This window comes from Pyrus communis, chromosome 5 (assembly GCF_963583255.1).
Source record: "Pyrus communis chromosome 5, drPyrComm1.1, whole genome shotgun sequence".
Lineage (NCBI taxonomy): Eukaryota > Viridiplantae > Streptophyta > Magnoliopsida > Rosales > Rosaceae > Pyrus > Pyrus communis.
This window is the reverse complement of record NC_084807.1, coordinates 6,062,046-6,084,126: the sequence shown is the minus strand read 5'-3', so window position 1 is coordinate 6,084,126 and position 22,081 is coordinate 6,062,046. Positions and strand designations below refer to the sequence as shown.

At 33.3% G+C, this 22,081-nt stretch overlaps 1 protein-coding gene across 1 annotated transcript; it reads left to right on the top strand.

Annotated features, from left to right (window-relative positions):
• Nucleotides 1–12,185: 12,185 nt before the first annotated feature.
• On the top strand, nt 12,186–13,076 carry LOC137733210 (AT-hook motif nuclear-localized protein 23-like). Its single transcript, XM_068472366.1, has one exon. The coding sequence runs from the start codon at nt 12,186–12,188 to the stop codon at nt 13,074–13,076; it is 891 nt and encodes a 296-aa protein (XP_068328467.1).
• The last annotated feature ends 9,005 nt before the right edge of the window (nt 13,077–22,081 follow it).

Genomic DNA, 22,081 nt, shown 5'->3' with positions numbered 1-22,081 from the left:
TATATATAGCCCCACATTTCTCCAAAAACCTAAGTTTATTCTCTCCCCAAAATTCCTAAACACTTTTTTCTCTCAAATTATAACTTTGGCATTGAAGATTCTTTGGCCAATGCCCCACCCATTCATCGTGGGCACGTGAGGCTTTTGACATTAATCTTAGGTGTTATTATTTTGCAGGTGCATTTTCGTCAAAGGAGAAGACTGCGAAAATTTGTATCCACATAGGTGAGATTTGTGGATGCTTAAAATACACTGCAAAATCTCTCCAATTCCCTCTAATTCCTCAACTTTCTCAACTTCTTTAAAATCAATTTCTAATTGAATAAAATTCTTTAAAATCCTAATTGAATACACCGGATTTCTAAGGATTTAATAAGGCCAAATCGGATAAATGATCCTTGTGGTCATAAGGTATTGAAAGATAGCCCATGTGCTAAAAAAAACTCGGATTTAAACCCCTATGGTATACTTCGTTAGCAAATTTAGTTCAAAAGTGATTTTTCCGTTAACTATTTGTTAATACATGGGTAAAATTGTACTTTGACGTGTGCACCTTCTTCTTCCTCGTCTTTTATACTGTCCAATGTATAAGAATAAGGTCTGTATTTTGTACTTTCACAACACCATGTTCGAGAAGTATGGATAAACAGACCTTTTTCTTATCCAAAATTCAGAAATAAAAAAGCTCGTAATTCGTAGTTAATAGCTCAAGCCAAACAAAGCACAATAAAATTGTACAGCCATTAAATTCCCAATGAACAGTAAAACCTCAAATTAAACCCAAAAAGCAACGAAATTTAACCTGGTGAGCATCCTGAGAAGGAATGATATAGGCGTCGATGCCGACACCGGGCTTCGAGAAAAGCTGGCGGAGGGCGTGTAGCTTCTTGTCGAAAGAATCCGAACTGGATTGCTTGTTTCGGAGCTCCGATGAAGGCTTGGCGGAGATGGAGGTGCAATTTCGGATCGTCAAGGCCAGAGCTTTTGGAGAAATAGTGAAAATTTTGGGGTGGGACTTGGAATTGTGGAAAATGGGGTGCGAGAGGGGGAAGACACGGCAGAAGTAGTGAGAGTGGGTAGAGGGAAAGGAGAGAGGGTGCGCTGCCTGTGATGACAGTGAGTGCATCGTAGCAAAACTAAGGAGAAAGAGAGGAATAGTGCACATGTCAAAGTACAATTTTACCCATGTATTAACAAATAGTTAATGGAAAAATCATTTTTGGACTACATTTGCTAACGGAGTACACCGCAGGGGTTTAATTCCGAGTTTTTTTAGCACATGAGCTATCTTTTGAATACCTTATGACCATATGGATTATTTATCCAATTTGGCCTTTTAATAAACTATCTTAAAATTCTAATTGAATATACCTTGAATTTTAGAGAATCACTTAAAATTCTGATTGAATACGCCTAGATTCATTAAAAGAATTTAAATCCCTCAAAATTCCAATTGAATACACCCCCTTTAGGGTTTTTCTTAATGTTTAATATATTTTTTAATTTGTTTTACGTATAATTGTAAAGAAATTTTTATTGTTTAAGTAATTAGTTATAAGGGTAAAGTTGTCAATTTATTAACAAAATTTTGACTGAAGGGATTAGGTAAAAGTGAATTAAAACTCGAGAGATATTAGTGTAATATCTTAAACCCAAGGGGGTGTTAGTAAAAGCGAGATAAACCGAGGGGGTGGTGTAATTAACCCCTTTGTTGTAAGATGATGAAAGTTAATCCTTTTAGCCTTCAAATTTAGATTATAAAATGCATGATTATGACTATAAAAATCAGAGATGTGTGTCGTCCATAAATGATTACCCAAGAATCTTCTCACGGTCTAAGGAATTTCCATCATATCAAGTCTTGTTAATCACTAGATGAAGGATACTATAGATAAAGGATACTAAATATAAAGCTTATCACCAGATATACTATTGTTGTGTCAATTGTTTTCCTTTATAAGAAGGATAATAACGACTTGGTGCTAATTAATTAATCAATCAACTTTTGTGTGCCTCTTTCATTAGGAAATTAACTACAAAAAACCTAATGGATCGCGTCTTAAAAAATAAATAAAACGATGTTTCTTGTACATAGTCTATCTCATAAAATATTGGATAAAACCATGCTCTCTGTTCCTAATTTAAAAGCGCCCAGCACTTACAATACAAATTCCAACCGAAAGTATAGTTGATTATGTGTATTTTTATGAATAAGGTTAGCACTAATCACCCATATAGCATGAATAATTGACCACGATTGATTAATGCGGATGTCACAAAAAAACCTAATTAACATCTACGGATATTTCAGTCGCAAAAGTTTCTCAAGGCACTTTCTGTTCAAATTAATTTGTTTATGCAAGAAATACTTTTGCTCACAGCGCTTTTGTTGATATTGCTTTTACTAAGAACACATACATAAAATAAGATAAAATTCATTAAGATCCTAGTCTGCATCTTTAAAAATAATTAGAACCGATTTCTATGGAACCATTTGAAATATAACATTTTTTTATAATTTCTTTTGAGTACATCGATATTTTTACACTAGAGGAATGAGAGTTCAGCTAAGCCACACAATGGGTAATCTAATTTGGTATCGAATTTACCATTCACGAGATTTGAACCTAATTTTTTATCAACGATCAAAATACTTTTAATTATTTAAATATTTTTTTAACCAAAATAGTTTCTAAGATTTGCATAACTCCTCACTTTGATCTCTGGGATTTAAAATCGATAGAATTGGTCCCTAAGTTTGTCTACAATCAATCATTTTGATCATTCCGTGAAAAATCTCCATAAAATAAGGATAAAATGACAAAAATACCCTCAATTTTTGTCAAATCATTTTGGCATATTGTTTATTAAATCGAGGGTAATTCTATCATTTTGAACCTTATTTAACATAATTTTTCACCGAATGACCAAAATGATTGATGGTGGACAATCTCATGAACCACTTCTATTGATTTCAAATCTTAAGGATCAAAATGACAAGTTAGACAAATCTCAAAAATCATTTTAACTAAAAACCTTATTTAAAAGTTGTTGTGGCCTAAATTTAACTGAATGAGAGAGAAGGTTAAAGAGAGAGAGAATGAGTCATTTGGTCAGTACTCTCTAGGTTATAGTTTTGGTTTACTGTGGCAGATAAGAAAGACAATTTTAATTTTATTGCTCACTGACTCAGATATGAAAAGGATTTTTTTTTTTTTTTTTTTTCATTTAACCTTATAATTGGTAGTTCAGATTCGGGAATGGTATCCAACAATTGGCTTTATTTATCTCTAGACCTCCCCATCTAACTCGTTTAGCACTTGGTTGATGGGCAGTCTAGTTATCCTTGACGATTGATTATCTAAAACGTAGAATTCACGAAATCTTTTCAATTTCTTAGAAAAGGGGGATAATTATTTCTACTCACATTTCAAAAAAACTTGAACATTAGAAGATGCCCATACCCTTTTGGCATAAGTCATTAACTTAAGTTAGCTCCGAATGCTGCAAGTATGGTTCATCGTGTTTTATTTATTTATTTATTATTCAAGTGTATTCATGTGTTTGTTATTCAAGTTAGCTCCGAATGCTGCAAGTATGGTTCATCGTGTTTTATTTATTTATTTATTATTCAAGTGTATTCATGTGTTTGTTATTCAAGTATATTCGTGGTCTAGTAGCAACCAAAACCATCTTTCAGCTAGTATGCCTTTTTCCATTTGGTCAATACTCTCTAGTCTGTTAAACCTGTTGAGAATAATAGTTCTTGTTTTCTGTGAATGTCAAATGAAAAGATGATTTCTTTTGGTTTTGTTGTGTGTTTCTCATGCCTCTTGTTGCAAAGAACACTTATTTTTTAGTTAAATTTTGTTGGGACTTTCTACCCTTTTAAATTTCTCCTTTCTCTTGACAATTTCTAGATTCGTCACAAACTAAGTTAGAGAAATTTTCGATTAGAATTTTCAGAATTTCAAATCAGATACATACGTTTCAACTGCCGTTTAAATCTTTTAGAAAATGTTCGGAATTCAAAATGTTCAAAATGTTCGACCTAGAGCATAAATTTTCATTTCGAATTGGAATATTCAATCCAACTTGCACCGAAGAAGCATTAACCTTCGAATTGCTTAAAATGCGCACAAAGGTTAGGTGGAGCCATGATCTAATTGCCCTCCAAGTATAATCTAATTGACAATCCCACAACATTATGTAATTCATATGACAAGATTGGGTTGGAAATATAATACTCTTAATCACAACGTGGTGGGGACCCCGGATTTGATGAGACATTAGGGTACTGTTAATTACTTTTCTTGTGTCCGTAGACACATTTTGATTGGCCGATGATATTGTCGTTGTTGAGATAATCAATGAAAGTTGTCAATATTTTAATTCTCAAAACGACAAATTGCATGTCATTAGGTTCCATAAGGAGCACTTGCCCTTAAACAATTGTAAAATGGTGCCAAGTGCTTAATCATCTTTTGAAATAGTCAAAGTTGGACAAAGATTATTAAAGAGCAAACTGGGGCGATAGTCCATGGATTCTGGCCCAATTGGAACTTGGATTCTTATATTAAAAATTCGTAATTATTGGTTTATGAATTTGTTATAATATAGAGTTATAATTTTTTTGGTTAATTTCGTAAGAACTTTCGTCTAAAATAAAGGGTTCGGAAAGTACAAAAAGTGGATGAAAGTTCTAACGCAATTAACCAAACGGACAATTAATACACATTATAACAAGTTCAACGATCAAAACTTACAAATTTTTAATTCAGGACCAAAGCTCCAATTGTACTAGAAATCAAGGACTACTGTTCCAATTATCTCATTATTAAACCATGTCAAGTGTATAATGAGCCAAGTCTTACACAGTAAAGAGGTTTTTGGAGCATCATTTCACACCTAAAACACATGACCATTTATTTAATGGATGATTATTATAATTTATTGGTAGGGTGTTTGCTCAGAGTCAATAAAACAATTCGAAGATTATAATTTATGTTGGACAACTTAAAACGATGGTGTTCAGGTCATAAACACACGCTATCAACATACAAAACACTTGAGACGTGAATTTCCCTCAACAAAAATGTTTGCTTTCGTGAAAATGGAAAATCTTACCCCTTGCACCCCATTCTACAAGATTAGAGCTAATAAGACTAATAGGCTCCTCCCAAAACGATTAGCCATCTTAACTGAGTGTTGATGGGTCATTTTGGTATTCAATGTGCAAAGTTAGCTTTAGGTCATTTGATTCGTCAATTGAAGCTTATAATTATTGACTTAATTATCTTACTTATTTGATAATAACATTTGCTTTCCGTATGAAGCATGAAAGCTTTGAATAATACTATTTGTCAATATCCATAAAACTGTCCCTAGACATTCTTACACGTTGATACGTATGACAAATGTATGTATGTATGTATGTATGGTCAAGCTCATCGACAAATAAACAAAGATGACCTTGCGAATTGGGGAGTGAAAGAAAGAATGATGGTGAAATATGATGTGGACAGAAATGATATAAGAGGATTGGTCAAATCTCGCATCCAAGGATAGATGGGATTGGATGAGCAAAGGTAGGGTTTTCGTCCTTTAGGTTAGGGCAACCCCTTCGTTCATACATATGGCTTATTATTTGTTCTTTCTCTTATGGTATTCTTATTTATCGATTGTCTGTGTTTTACTCACTGCGTTTTATGTGTGCTTTTATTTTATAGTGCCAAATGCATAGCTTTTTTTTTGTGTCACTTTTATGACAGCTTTTGGAACCTGTAGGCCTTGTTGCCCGAAATTCATGGGGAGCACTTACCAAAATCTTGGACTCAAATGAAAATTTTATCCTCTTTCGACGAGAAAAAAGGTTAATTTTATTTAGATAATATTTACATATTTTCAACACGTATTTCATTCTTTGCTAATAAAGTATCTTTACAATATCAACAATGCTCTCCTAAGGATCTTTTGACCTTTTTTATATGAGTCATAAGATTAATCTTACGGTAAAAAAATTTATGAGTTTATATAAACCTATTACACCTAAATAAAATCAAAACACACTAACAGGCTTCACGCTCATCCTACCTTCCTGCTTCGCGAGAGAGGAGCAAAATTGCAACCCATTCAATCTCAGAGGAAATCTTTTGTCAAGGACGTCGTCCCAACCCTCCCTCTCTACTGCTACGCTCCCACACTTGAAGATCATCGCTAACAGTTCGAGATCGTCCCTGGGAAGATTGTTCTTCCATCATACAGCAATCTGCAATTAAAATTAAAAGTGAAGCAAAAAAAAAAAAAAAAAAGGGAAGAGTGGAGTCGAGGTTGAACCATCACCAAAAAGGAATATAAAATAGAATGGTGCTATTAGGAGAGCATTAGATGAAACCCAATTAAAAGAAGAATGGTGCTCTCGATTAAATTACAGTTTCCATTCTACTTTTTTTTCAACAGCGGAGAGGGAGAAATTGAAATCAATACAACCACAAAGGAAATACCTTTTCGTAGCTTCGAAGAGAATTTTAATTTTCCTAGGGCACTATGAAATCGGGTCGCATTGCTCTCCTTCAATGTCGAAAATTTGAGCGTGAACCCTATTTTTATTTTTTTTTGGTGTTTTGATTTTGTTTTAGTGTAATAGGATTATATAAACTCAATAGTTTTTCTACCGTTAGATTAATCCTATGACTAATATAAAAGAGGTCCTTACAGGTCCTCAAAAAGAAGACCTTAGGAGAGCACTGTTGTTACAATATATAATATGGTGCAACTCGGACGGGTTGGGCAGGTTGGATCATCAATCCAACCCTAACCAACTTTCACAATTTGGGTTTGGGTTGGGTCAAGTTCGGGTTTTAATTGAATTCGGGTTTTTTCAAGTTGGGTTCAGGTTCGCCCAACTTTATCGAGTTCAATATTATAACACACATTGTTTTGCATGTTTTTTCAAATTATGAACCAAACAAAATTAATATTAGTTAAAATTTCATTTGCACATCATCAACCACACAAAAGATAAATCAATCAACTTGGAAACTATTTTGAATGTTTCAACCATGAAAAATTGAAATTAAATTACAAGACGTATACCAAATCTTCAACCAAAAGAAATGTAAAAGTGACACTAACATTCATTATCCATTTAAAAACTAACAATAAACTTCAAGTATAGTCATTTCAAATTACACATAATTTATATAATATGAAGTAGGATGGATACTATGTGTATGAGAGGATTCAAGCTCAAAATAGGGTTGGGTTTGGATTGACATGGGCAGGCAAGACATCAACCCAACCCAACCCAATAAATGATCGGGTTGAGGTTGGGTTGGGTTTGGGCGGTTTTTTTCTTCTTTCTAACCCACCCAATTGGGTTTGAAATTGGGTTGGATATGAACAGATTTGAGCTGACCCAAACCAAATTGCACTCCTAGTATATAAGTTTTATGATCAAAGCCGTTCAATTTCTTAATTTTCATTTGAAAATCATCTTTATAGACAAAAAATCATCATTCGAATCATAGATTGTTGAATAATTCAAATGTATCAAATAAATGGATGATTCATCATGAATGTGTTACTTGGACTCACATTATCCATTTGTTACAAACTTTGGAATGCATAAATGATCTTCTATTCAAATGAATTTTTTGTATAGTTGATTTCAAATGATGAAGGAGAAATTGAATGATTCTAATTATAGAACTTATACTATAAAAATACATTATTCACAAAAAGTAAAATATGTGCATTCCCATGAATGCAAGTATTATCTTTTATTTGCTCTCAGGTTTTCACTAACCAAACATATTAGCCAATTCTATAATACATGCTTTACTCTTATTTCTTTAATAATTTTTGTTTTCTGAAAGTTCAACGAAACAAAAAAAATAAAATAAAAGTTCCTTCACTCCTTTCATGCACTATTCCTGTGACGGTGATGTTGATCATTTGGATTAGATAATTGAACAAAAGATATTAGTTAGTAGGTCGTTTTATTGTCGTGGCATTTTGTGTTCATGCTGCATAATAGGCTTCTTTTATTTATTTATTATTATTATTTTTTTTTTCTAAATGGTAGACTGATATTAGATTTTATTATAATCGAATGTATCCATCAGAACATATCGTTCACCCTGGAAACATATGCAGCCACTTCATGTGATGCTTTACTGCATGATCTTCAAGGCCCTTCATTGTTAGAGGATTAGGGTTTATTCCATTATAATTCTCTCTAAAATGAGATCTGATTAGAAGAGAGAAGTTTTTTTTTTTTGGTCTAATCTTCCTTCAATTCTCTCTTAATGAAAATATATTCTTCACCTTCAAAATACCTTAAATTTAGAGAATTATTATTTCAATCTAGTCATTTAATCAAACGAGGCCTTTCATTATGTTTTGGCCAAAAAACTATTGAAACTGAATTAGCCACGGACAAAGTATAGCATTCTGTATTAGTTATTATTTAAACAAAATTATTACAGAACTAAAACTAAGAAATCTCCAAGGAAAAAAAAAAGAAGAAGAGATGATCTAAAATAAAAATTAGGCATATCTTTGTCGAGTTGAAATTTAGGAAATGTTATCCAGACATCTCTTTTTATTTCTTACACACTTTTTAATAATTTTTGTCCTTTAATCTTCTTCAATTCATCCGATCTGACTGCCAAAAACGATAAACAATATGTGAAAAATAAAAAAGAATGTGTTAATATCACACTTCAAAAATTTTAAGGTACGCATGAGAATCATGAGATTCTTCGATTCTGTGAACCCATCATGACGACTGGTGCACCACAAATGGATGGCATATAAAATGGGTTGCGATGTGATAGACACTTTACACAAATAGCTACCTAGCTAGCACCGAGCCATGTAAGAATGAATGAGGATGTCTCGGGATCCTCTTTGTGAGCATCATGAGAATTTTTAAATCGTATCCGTTCACCGTATTTTATGCGATTAGAAATTATTTTAAATATTTTTATTTAAAATTAAATATAAATAGTACCTGATGAAAATTAAACGTACGGTATACGATAAACTATTACGATTTAAGAATTTCCAAGATCATCTCAAAGAAATTCAGGAGATAATCCTCCTGGATGTACAATAGCAAATTACATATAAAATATTGAACCTTTATCCAACACAGGATGCCATTCTGCTTTATCCAACATAACACAAATGTTTAAAAATATAAAAATACGAAAATTAAATATAAAATTCTAGCGCGGCAACTTAAAAGAATATTTGATTAATCTCTCATATTTTTTAATACAATTAAATGCACATCTCAAGTTTAACTCAATACATGCTTTTTCCTATCTGAATATGAATATTTAATTTCTCTCAAGCCCCTCTTATATGATTAACATACTGGCCATGCACATGGATGATGAACTCTAAATATTCTATTAAAAGATATAAAGGAGGGGGACAAATTTTAAGGAAAGGAAAGCATCGGCTTAAGACACTTCATCATATATTTCTCTCCCAAAAAATCATTGGTCTCCCAAAAACCTTAGTACGTTCAAGTTACATGAACTACGATGAGATGAAGGATACTCCTAATTGTGTTTCTTGTTATAGTAGATCCTAAATATGAGAGGAAAGAAAAAAAATAATCCTGAGTTTCTGTGGAGTATTTTATTATCTTTGATAATATATCTATTTACACGTTACATAAAACGAGTGACTTTCTTATGCGTTTACTAAGAAACAATTATTATATTATTATAATTGACTTTTCATGTATATATTTACACATGAATGAAAACATATGCGGATTCACATACAATTTGTATACTGATCTTCTCCTCTAAATTATTGTAATAGTTTTGAACACATCCCTCCCTCTAATAATAATAAATTTATAAGGAAAAAAAAAAGACTAGGGTGCTAATTGATCCCATATATACTGTTCTCCTATGTAAACATACTAAATTGTGTCTACCTATGTTAGATCTCTTAAGGAAGAGATCTTAAGGGGGAGAGGGAGGTCTTGAGATATCTACATTTCTGTCCACTTTTATTAAATCCCTTTGAATACGATTTTTCAGAAAGGTGGACAGAAATGTAGATATACACATGAAGCTATTTAAACAAATATTTAATTACCTGCTTTATTGCGTAGAATGCATTCTTATGTGGGTTATCAACCCACCCATAGTACGTACTGAAATGGGTACTTAACAAGAAAAAACTACTTCTACCAAAGAGGGGCTTATAACTTATATTCAAGCAGTTTATGTACCTGCAGACGATTTGATAGATCCTACCCCACCCATGACAATTGCACATTTAGATGCTACTACTGAACTGTTAAGAGGATTATAGTTACCAAGGATATCTATCAAACAGTAGATCCCTTAGGTTCAACATCATCTATGGTCCAACATTTAATTAAAGAAACTTGTTAGAAAGGTTTGGCCAATAGAATGATTTTTTTTTTTTTTTTTTTTTACAAAGGTAGTACTTAATTAAACTGTATAATCTCAAGTAAATATTGAGTAATATTTAAAGAAAGCGACACTAGCTAGTTGATCCAACATCATTTTGTAACATATTTTATGAACAAAATTATGTAACAGTTTATTTTTATTTTTATTTTTTTTCCTGCTAATCAATGGTAAGTACGGAATCGGAACTGATACTTCTTTTAATATTGGGAAAAATCACCAGACTTCATTTAATTTAACAATTCATGGCAACATGATAACGAAAACGGCTACGGTTAGTATTTTTTTTGTGTATTATTATTTATCAAGTAAACAAAAGAACTCAATTTCAATACGAAAATATTAAAATTACATCAACGGATAAACCGTGTCAGCATTACAACTCAAATCACCAAATTAAGACAACCCACAAACCTAAATCATGACAATCACCGACACTACATGAAGCAAAGCCACTATTAAACTCATGGAAATTATTGTGGGATAATGGGCGGATCTGCGGAAAACATGATCTCTAGCGGTACATTTACGCACATATAGTAGCTAGCTAATATATAGGTGAAGATGGCAAAAAATACTTAAGTAGATAGCAACGAATTCCTCCAAAAGCAGTTATAACAAAGAGAAAACAAATTTTGCAGAGAGTTTTTAAGAGAGTGATTGGATTGATCATTGAATAAGGAGCACATTTATATGCACCATATCCTCATCCATTTGTATGTATTTCTTTCATTAATGAATATCGTATATATTTCTCAAAAATAAGGAGCACGTTAGAAATTATGATAAAGTACTAAAACTTAAGTATAACTCAGACGGAATCACCACAAAAGACTAAAGAAGGAGAAGAAGGTACGGCATGGGGAGGAGGATCCTCCTCCCCTTATGGCTAGGGTTTCTTTTTTGGTCTCAAGAACACTTCGTAGAAATGGAGAAGTTTTTTGAATTATTTATTTTTGTTAAAATTTATCATCATAATTGATGTAAAACAATACGTATCAGTTCTTATGTCCATATTGTCGCCATGATCACACTGGATGCTACTTTTTAAGCACATCAATTCTTGGATAGTTAGTTGTTAAAGGAGGGGAGGGGGAATCAGTGGTAATCTATCAAACCCGAACCAAAGTGTATAAGCATAATTGATTTCCCGGTTGATCTCATTTTAGTTTGAATTCTCTCTCACCATTGTTTAGATTAGTTTAAATAGAATAACGCTTGATAACACACTTATTACATGCATAATAATTGATTATGTACCAACTTATCAACTAATATATATGGTCATAAAATGCTATTCCTCTTTACAATAACTAATGTTTCAGCATATTCGAGTATTCAATTTCAAGCACATTCAGTGTCAACATAGAAAATTCAATTCCCACATATAAAAAAGTAAAAGTTACTAAAGAAGTGAAATATTTTATCTCTGCTATTTTATAAGCATATACATTTTATATTTATGTACTTTGGATGTTGAGAATGCTGCGTTTGCCACGTTATGATATCCCTCTCCTCCTCCTTGCACCTCTCTCCTCAACTAATACCTTCCCTTTCTCTGCACTCGATCCCCTTTGTTTTCTATTCGTTCTAGGGTTTGAAATTATGGAGCTCTCCTTTGTCCAAAAACCCATAAAATATTGAACCTTGCTATATTAAAATTTATACATATATTTTACTATATTTTTCTTGTTTTCTGTTCTCTTTAGCTCTCTGTGTATGGCTGGCTTAGACTTGGGTTCGGCATCTCGGTTTGTTCATCAGCAGCTCCAACTCCCTGATCTCCACCTCCAAAGACCACCGGACTCCGAAGATGACCACACCACCCCCAACCGCAACAATCTTTTCTCCTCTGACCACCACCAAAATGATGTTGATGATGACAATCCTCATCATCAAGGGCTTGACCTGGTGACCCCAAATTCTGGTTCCGGTGACTCTGGGGGCCGACGCTCCAGAGGTCGGCCCCCAGGGTCTAGAAACAAGCCCAAGCCCCCGGTGATCATAACTCGTGAGAGCGCAAACACCCTAAGAGCACATATTTTGGAAGTCACCAGTGGTTGTGATGTGTTTGATTCCGTTGGCACCTACGCGAGGAAAAGGCAGCGAGGGATTTGTGTTTTGAGTGGGAGTGGAATGGTGACCAACGTGAGCTTGCGCCAGCCAACTGCGGCTGGCGCAGTTGTCACACTGCACGGCAGATTTGAGATTCTTTCATTAACAGGCTCATTTCTGCCACCACCTGCGCCACCTGGAGCCACCAGCCTCACAATATTTTTGGCTGCTGGACAAGGCCAGGTTGTGGGCGGAAATGTTGTGGGAGCACTAATAGCATCTGGACCTGTTATTGTCATAGCCTCATCCTTTACCAACGTGGCTTATGAGAGATTGCCCTTGGAGGAAGAGGAGCAGCTGCAGATGCAGCAGCCTTTGCCACAGTCCTCAGGTGGCGGAGGCGGTGGTGAAGGCAGCGGTGGCGGAGGAGCAAGCAACCCCTTTCCAGATCCATCTTCGGGGCTTCCCTTTTTTAATCTGCCACTCAATAACATGACTCATCAGCTGCAGGTTGATAGTTGGGGAGGAAACTCTGCTGGGCGGCCGCCGTATTGATAGTTTTTGCTAGCTATAGGTCAGGTCAATCAAGGTCAGAGAATCGATCTTTACATTAATATCATCACTCCCATTCCCAACCTTGGAGAATTATTTTTCTTGCTTAATTTCTTTCATCTATCCTGTCGTAACTTCATTTTGGTTCCTAATTTGAATTGCTTTTTAATATTGTCTTGTACTGATGATCATCTCCATGGAATGTTGATAGAAGTTTGGATTTTGGAACTCATGACTTTTCTTAATTAGAAATGGTTTCAGAGAATATTTTAGCTTAATTTGAATTTGATATAATACTTGTCAGAATGATATGACTGATAAATAATTTTGTTATAAGTATCACAACCTCCAACATAAGCTTTGATAAAAAATCTAAATTATATAAATTATTAATCAGGTAATATTTTCTGCTAATATTAATACTTAGAGATTTGTCATAAAAATGATGATTAACTTGTGCCTTGTCCATCTGTGTAGGATGCGTATATATACCTATAGAAAACATGCTTTCCACTCGAAGGCTATACAATTATATGATATTTGGTCAAGTGAAACTAATATTAAAAACGTGAATTTATATAATTAGATCTCCCTCTCTCTCTCTCTCTCTCTCTCTCTCTCTCTCTCTCTCTCTCTCTCTCTCTCTCTCCCCCCCCCCCCCCAATATATCTCTCCTATCTTCCACCATAAAGAAAGAAACGACCAAAACCTACTAAAAGAAAGCTCTCACATGATCTGGCCACTTCACGCACATAATCAGATAATCAATTTTCTAACCAAATCGTCCTAGCTAGTCTCTTGCACTGTATATAATAAGAGGGGGTTTTTTTAGTTGTTCTCAGTTTTCTATCATTTCTTAAAATATTCCTAATTATTTGGGAGGTTCTTTCATTCAAGAATTAATCCTTAGTTTATATGGTTCGTACATATTGAAGGAGTACTTTTCTTTAAGAAATTAATTCAGATAGACATTAAGGACTAGGAAATGCTTTGTTATGATAATATTATTAAACAATAAGAAAAAAGAAAAGATACTTGAATTCCTTTTTCTTATTGCAAGATTAAATTTGATTCATTCATAATAACAAATACATGGGAAAGGTTGTAAGTGTGGCCTCGTTAAAGAGGACGCACTTCACTCAAACAACAGAGAAAGGAAATCAAACTTTCAGAATAAACCCTAATCTCAGGAATTAGCTAATTTGGCTTCTCTCCAACCTAAGTCGCAAAATCAGCGAATACCAGTGCGAACCTCACACAGCAGCATGAGCTTCCATGGAGGGTAAGGCTGCGATAAACTAACCAAAACTACCTATTAATTCACGAGGCTTAATCGATAACACTGTTTATATGTTTGTTGATTCAGGTTGATTTTATATTATGATTTAGGGCACTTGATTTCACACATGTTTTCACCCCTAAAAAATTCCATCAGGGCACTTCGTATCTCATTACAAGAAATTAATGTGAATACTATGAATAATTATTTCTCTGTGGTATGGTTGTGGTATGCAGTTTATAGTCTTTTAACTAAGAGGTGATGATATATAGGAGTTTGAAAAATAAGGCAACGAATATATTGTCTATAGTATAGTCACTAGTGTTTATACCTTTGAGATTTATATGCGCAAGATGTGCATTTTATGTTGTGTTACTTAATGTTAAGAGTTTTAAAGAGAGACTAGTGGACCAGTACTAACCAATATCGATATTGTTCCCAACTTAGTCACATGACCTATATATATACCTATATATATATATATATATTGAGTCCAACAAAGGTGGAGCTTTATACAGAAGAAAATCAATGCAATTAGAAGTGAAACCACTTAACTTAAGTTGAGATCTATTTAGTAAGATTTCCGGCATGAGACACAAAGTGCCTCATCTTTGTTCATAGTATCCACATTAAGTTTCCTTATCATATACTTTCTTACAATCTGGTGCGAAATTGATTTTCCCCATGTACGCAACATCTCTTCTTCAATTCAAGCAGCCAAATATAAAGAAATTAGTCCCAAACAACAAATCCGGAGTACAGGTATACATATACACTCTACCCTCTCCTATTCACATTAGAAAACAAGCATTTGGATTTCCATTGCTAAAGGTTTGGGAGCATAAACATAGTGAATGAAGTATGGAGCCTTGGTAATTGATTACCGTCTTTCTTTTGTTTCTTCCTTTTTCTGTGGTTTGGGAGCAACAACGTCTCTTTTGTTTTAACCTCCACCACTTTTACCTCTTCCTTAACTTCTATAACCTTGGTAATTGATTACCGTCTTTCTTCTCCTCCCTTTTCTCTTTCTTTTCCTCCTTCTCTGGTGGTTTTGGGGAACCCTTCTCCTTCTCTTTTGTGTCTTCCTTTTTCTGTGGTTTCGAGGGCACAAGTTCTGCATGTTTGTGCACCTTTTTTTTCTTTCACAAATACGATATTAGTTTTTCAGGATCGATTGTTCCTTCCACTGCTAGAGTTTGAGCTTTCATGTCAGTTTTACATTGTGAATACCTACATACATCGTTGATATATATATGTTCTTTAGAAGAAAAAAAAAAAACCCTAAATTATACACAAACAAACTTTGGAAATCATACCTTTGTTCTTTATTAACTTCTTCAAATCTTACTCGCATTTGTCGCAATGCATGTGAAACTTCACCACTATTGTCGTGAAATTGCCTTCGGAATAAAAGGACAGAATTGGTTATTCTAATGCTTTCATTTCATCGATTATAGCTTATTGAAATTTTGAAAAATAGGGCTTATATCCATGTGTAAACTACTATATGAAAGGTTTCTCAAACTCATTATATGACATGGGATAAAGTGTAAGTATGCTGGCCTGCTCAACATTATAACAGATTTAGAACATCTAACTCAAAACAAATTGGCAATCATGGAGCGGTCTAAACTCTGTTAAACTACTATGTGAGGCTTCTTAGAGTTCTGTGTGGGATTTAAACACACCTAAGAATTGATTAGCAACTAAGCACTCAAAAATATCACCAACAATGTATCTTGTGTACTTAACTTTGGCAGATGTCTACACTAGTGCACTGATTAAACAATAAATAAAATGTAAAGTGGAAACTAAACGCCAACTTTTAAGGAAAAGAACCCGCCATGACTGTTGATTAAACAGACTATCAATGAAATGTAATTGATGACAATCAAATAATTCACCTGGATTGTTAAGTAGTGGTAACCATATTAAGCAATAAAATATTTGAAGTATATGGGTGAGAGAGAGCACCATCTCTTTGGTTTCCTTCAGAGCTTTTTTCTCTATTACTGTGCTTTCCTTGATCTGAATTTTGGGTGATACCAACTCGATCCTTTTCTTACAAAGTTTCTCTAGCCGTTTCTGAATTTTTGTTGGGTCGAAAACTCCTTTGCCTTTATTTCGCCTTTCTCCATATCAACCTCTACAGTATGAGCACCTGGCAACGCATGTTTACATAATGCTCCGTTAGGTGGCTCAACTATGGACCATGTAATACAAAGGGAAATAAAAATAAGGAAACACACTCGCATATAATATGATAATGTTATTTCGATCGTCCATATATACTACATACGAGACAGGTGATTAATTACTTTACATACTATGAGCATAAATAACGTATATTAATACAAAATCAATAGTCCAAATTTACAATCTGACAACATAATTATGGTAATTTTTTTTTTTCTCAACCTTGGAGACATGAAAAACTCCACATGCTCTACAAATTTCATTTCTTCACACAGTAAAAGTTTTTGTTCTCGTGAAAAACAAACACGATGGCTCATTGAGTAATTTGTTTCTCAGTTTTTATAGGCTTCACTCTTTGGCCTTCAAAGAGGCTTAGTGAATCCTTTGATTGTTGTTTGTAAGGCATGCCACCGTTGGCTTCAGCCATAAAACAAAATAATATGTTGTATTTACAATAGGTTATATGCATTTGTGATACTTGCACCACAAGTAAATGAAACTTCTTTGTCAAAACTGGTTGTGCCAATGTTTGGCTTTAGTTTGGTTCTTTCTGATGCCTTGCATGTTAAAAGCTTTAATTATTTCTCAGCATTAGACTAGAAACTACTGAGATGAGATTGAATATAAACTGGTTATATTCAAATACATTACTTCAGTCATTCACAATAGAAAAAGTAAAGACAGTAACATAAGTAGTAAGTACATAACTGAAATTGATATTAAAAATACTAAATATCACAAAACAAGTATATATATACATAAATGAACTTAAAACATTTGATAAAAACTCTTATCGGATTGGATTCAAGGTTGTCAGATTGAGTTAAAGATGCTTCCTTATAAAGGATCTCAACCAAAGAGATTAACCTATGTAATGAATGGTAAATCGATATTACACAATGAGATGGTAGCAAATCAAATTCTAATTGGTCTTAGAGTCTAAGGGAAGGTTCCCTAGAGTTCTAAGGTGTTGGTTTCAAAGTGATCTTTTAGCAAGGCAAAACGGATGAAACAAATAAAGGTAGAGAGCTTTAGTTGTTAAGCTTGAAGCCTGTTTTGTTGAATGATTTGAGTGTCCTTTGTTCTAACATCTTTACTTGTATTTATAGACCTTTCACTTCCTTCTTCAATGCTTCCTATGTTTCACTTGAAACTGACCTAGGATTACTTTCCAGAAAGTATTGCATCAATGGAAAAGTAATCCAAAATATCTAGGCAGTGAATGCAGATTAGCATAATCAAGACGGTGATTTAGCCTAAATCTCTTATCATCTTCCCTTAAAATAATAATCAAAGTACTTTGCATTCAATGCTCATAGCAGTGGAGAGGAAAAACTGGGGCTTGGTATATTCGACAAGTGAAAGTGGTTTGGGCCATACATTGTTCATTTAGAGTAAATTAAAGGTCCAAACTCTATTTTCTTGGGCCAAAACCAAGGCCCAATAATATTTTTAGTGTAAACAGTTTTTGTTTTTATGTTTACCTTACAAAAAAAAAAAAGTTATTGGCACATATATACACATATATATATTTTTGAGATGTAAGCTTGTTGCAAATCAACAAAGTTCAAATTTTGCAGTTTGTTTTTGTTCTTCATTTTCATTTCTGTTTTAAGTGTGTTGTTTTAGTTAGGGGTGGTTTTGGTACATTACCGTACCAAAACCTCTGTACCAATTACCATACCAAATATTTGGTACGGCAAAATCTATTACTATTACCGTACCAAAATTTTGGTATACCAAATAGTTTGGTTGGTATGGTATGCTAATGGCAATTGCCATTTTGTTTTACACCACTTAATTTGCCCAAAATCTAATATTTTTTAATTAATGTAGAAGCGTAAAAAATATATAAAAAATATATATAAACGCTTGTAATGACAAGCTTTACAACTTTCGTGAAGAGCTTAACTTTGAAATTCACCATTATAATCATATAAATAATAGATTAAAATTTAACCGTTGATTGTTGTTTACATTTACGCTTCATTTCTCTCATCAAATTTTATTTTATTTTCGGATTTTCTCTTTTGAAAACATGATCTATTAGAGGATGCAGGAAGATGAACGATTTGGATCGTTGATATTATGTTCAGAGTTTTACGGTTACTAAAAATATTGCTTGATGTTTATAAAGTTTCTACAAACTATATGACATCGACTCATATTTCAATTAACCGTAAATATCGAAACGTGATATCAAATATCTGAACCGTTCATCTTCTTACATCCGCCAGATGATCATGTTTTCAAAAAAGAAAATTTTAAAAATGAAATTCAATAAGAAAAATAAAGCATAAATGACAATTGACGATTAAATATAAATTTAAGGTTTATGAATTATAGCGTTGGATTTTGAAGCTGACTTCTTCATGAAAGTTGCAAAGTTTGTCACTATGAGTAATTGTTTTTTTATTTTATTTATTTATTTTTATTTACATTTTTTACACTTCGACAATAATTATTATTAATTTTGCCCTCAAATAATGATATGAATAAATACATAATATAATATTAATAATATTGATAGGTATGGTATAACACCGGTACTGGTTTTGGATACTAGTCGCATACCAAAACAGTATGTGGTACGGTACCGATACTGTACCATTACCAATTGGTACAAATTTTTGGTAATAATTTGGCATAGTATGGTTGGTAGGGCGGTTGGTACGGTAATTTGGTAAAAATTTCTACCCCTAGTTTTAGTTGCAATGTACGGCTAGGCTTAGAACAATTTAAGGGCTTGTTTAGGGCAGCTGTCATAGCAATTGTGTAGAGTAAATGATGTATGTGCAGAACACGTGAGTAGTTTTAAGAGAGTGGCTCGTGCAGAGCGTGGGAATCTCCAACAATCATGTTGATATTTCCCTTTGTTTTCGGATCCAAGATGTAATGCTGAATGTGTGAATGAAATGGAGCTATGAACTCCACCTTTCTTCTTCCTTAAGCTCAGATAGCTTAAAAACAATCTTCTCTTTCCAAAATTGAATAAAATTCAGCAAAATATGATTCAATTCAATTAACAAACACTAACATGGCCTCAAAACTTGGTTTGATTTGAATCAAGGGGCATCAACTGTGACTGTGGTTTCTGGCTTTTTAAAGAAGAACTTAGACAACTCGTAGTTGCGGTGGTGGATGTAGAACTAATCATCGAGCTCCAGTGTTTACCAGAGTGAACTACGACTTTTGGTGTATCAGAATAAAGACGATCACCAAGTCGCACAACCTCCAGAAGTTCGTTGAAGAAGGATATGAACTTCCCTCAAATTCGTATGAAGAAATCACCGAGAAGCAACAAATCGCTGCTCACGATCTGATTGCTCATGATGCTAGAGCGTTAGTGTTGATACAAATTGCAATCTCTGATGAGATATTTGGAGTTTTTTTTTTTTTTCCTTGTGGCATTGTTATTATCAAGTTTTTCTTCCTTATTGAGTACTTTTTGCTATTCGTAATGTGCTTGATTTTTATTTAGATGCTTGATCACCATCTAGGTTTCAATTAAGTTGATTCGATGCAAGTTAGAGAAGATGTCATACTTAACTTGAGTTTAGCTTCTTGCAATTGATACCATAAACACTAATAGGAATTTTAGTACCTACGAAAAGAAGGTAAAAATCACACAAAATACTTGCAAGAGTACAAGGATGTTGTAATATAGATGCTCATGTAAGGTCGTTCTCTACAAAGACTATTTAAATAATTTATGTAAAACCAATTCCTAATTAACTACTTAAAACTAAAAAAATTTAGAAAGGAGATTTTGAATTTCGGTAATATTAAAAGCGAATTTTAATTAAAAACCAAGTAGCATATTCGGCCAAAATTAAGAAGACAAAAGAAAAGAGTTTTTGAATACCAATTTTTAAAAGCACTAGGGTTCCACCATCACCCAGCAATCCTATGTATTTTTTTCCAATTACTTAGATCTACACATACCACTTTGAAGGTTAGGTTTTCCTAATATATATTATACTTGGAACCTCCAACATAGAATGTATATCTAACATGCAATCTGTCCGAATGTTCGGATCAAATATGAACATGAGAGACTCATTATGTTTTGTGAAAACCCTTTGAAAAACCATGCAACCCTTAAGACGTGGTGTTCATCTTAAGTGAAATTACAATTTTGACCACAAGAAACCAGAATCAATTTTAGGGAATCTTCAGACCAAAATTGCATCAAATTACTTTTCTAAAGATCCTAATGGTGATCAAGCATTAAGACAATTAGATAGTTTAAAATAGTGATGATAAATAATTCAAAGCATGCATGCACTCAATCATAAGCAATCAAATAAAAATTACATATTCATGCTAAGGCTCAAGGCTTTGCCCTAGCAAAACGGATTAGTTACGCATATTCATAATTAAAATCAAAGAAAATATTATTATGAAGAAAAAGATTGAAAACACCTTAAAGTAAAAGTTTGAAATTCTTCAAGAACCCTAGCCAATTTCCTATCTCCCAAGTCGCATAAAAGAAGAAGAAGTAAAAGATTAGGGCCGGCCAAAGCCTTATATCGCTCTACATAAACGATCCCTCAATAAAAGTCTTTGGCTCCAACTAGGAAACCAAATAATAATAAAATATACTAGAAAATAAAGTCCTAATTAAGTTAGGAGAATTTTCTAGGGAACTGTCCAGCCACGTTTTAGCATCAAATATCCTCCAAATCCGGTCCATGATAGCTTGTTTTAAAGATCAAAATAGTCTGAACACATATCCAGAAAGGGCCGAATCCAAAATAGGTCATCTTGGGCTCCAAAACTCGCAATCAAGCCCAAAACGTCACTTTTCCATCACCATGCACTGTTCCTTTATTCTATCGTCAGAAAATAACCACTTGGTGGAAAAATCTGATATTTTGACACAATTAAGCTAAACAACTTATGAACGTCCTCCAATTAGAATTACTCCAAAATTCATTCATTTGACTACGTTTTGTCCCAAATGAAGTCAAAAGTCCTATATTGAAAATACAATTCAAAGTATCAAAATTCTTCCAAAATAATAGCCAAAATATACTAAGAATAGAATTAAATATATAATATAAAATCTACTTATCAAACACCTATTTGTAGATGACATGCAATTAGGGTTTGTGCGATTTTCCAACGATTTCTATAAAGCTTAAGGGGTTCTTACTTGTTTAAATTCATCTAGATGCCATAAAGGGTTAAAATGTAGAGCTACTTTTGATGCAACCTTATGCCATGTCCATTGAATAATTTAGGGAAAATTAATCATCAATATTGGGGAACTACTTGAGCATAACATATTAAGGGAATTAAGTATAAGTGGTTGCGGTGAATTCGGATGCCTAGGTCTTATTTTCTTATATTTTAATTTTATTATTTCATACATTTTATTTTCAAGTTCTATTTCATTTTAGTTTAATCAAATTCTCTATCTTTTACGTCAAAACTTCACGATTATAATTATTTTCAATTTAATTAGTAACACTTTAGAATCAATTCGATCTTTGTGGAACGATATCTGTGCTTATATGTTATTGTAGAC

Coding starts and splice junctions, on each gene's coding strand:
- LOC137733210 (XM_068472366.1), top strand. CDS start 12,186: ATGGCTGGCTTAGACTTGGGTTCGGCATCTCGGTTTGTTCATCAGCAG.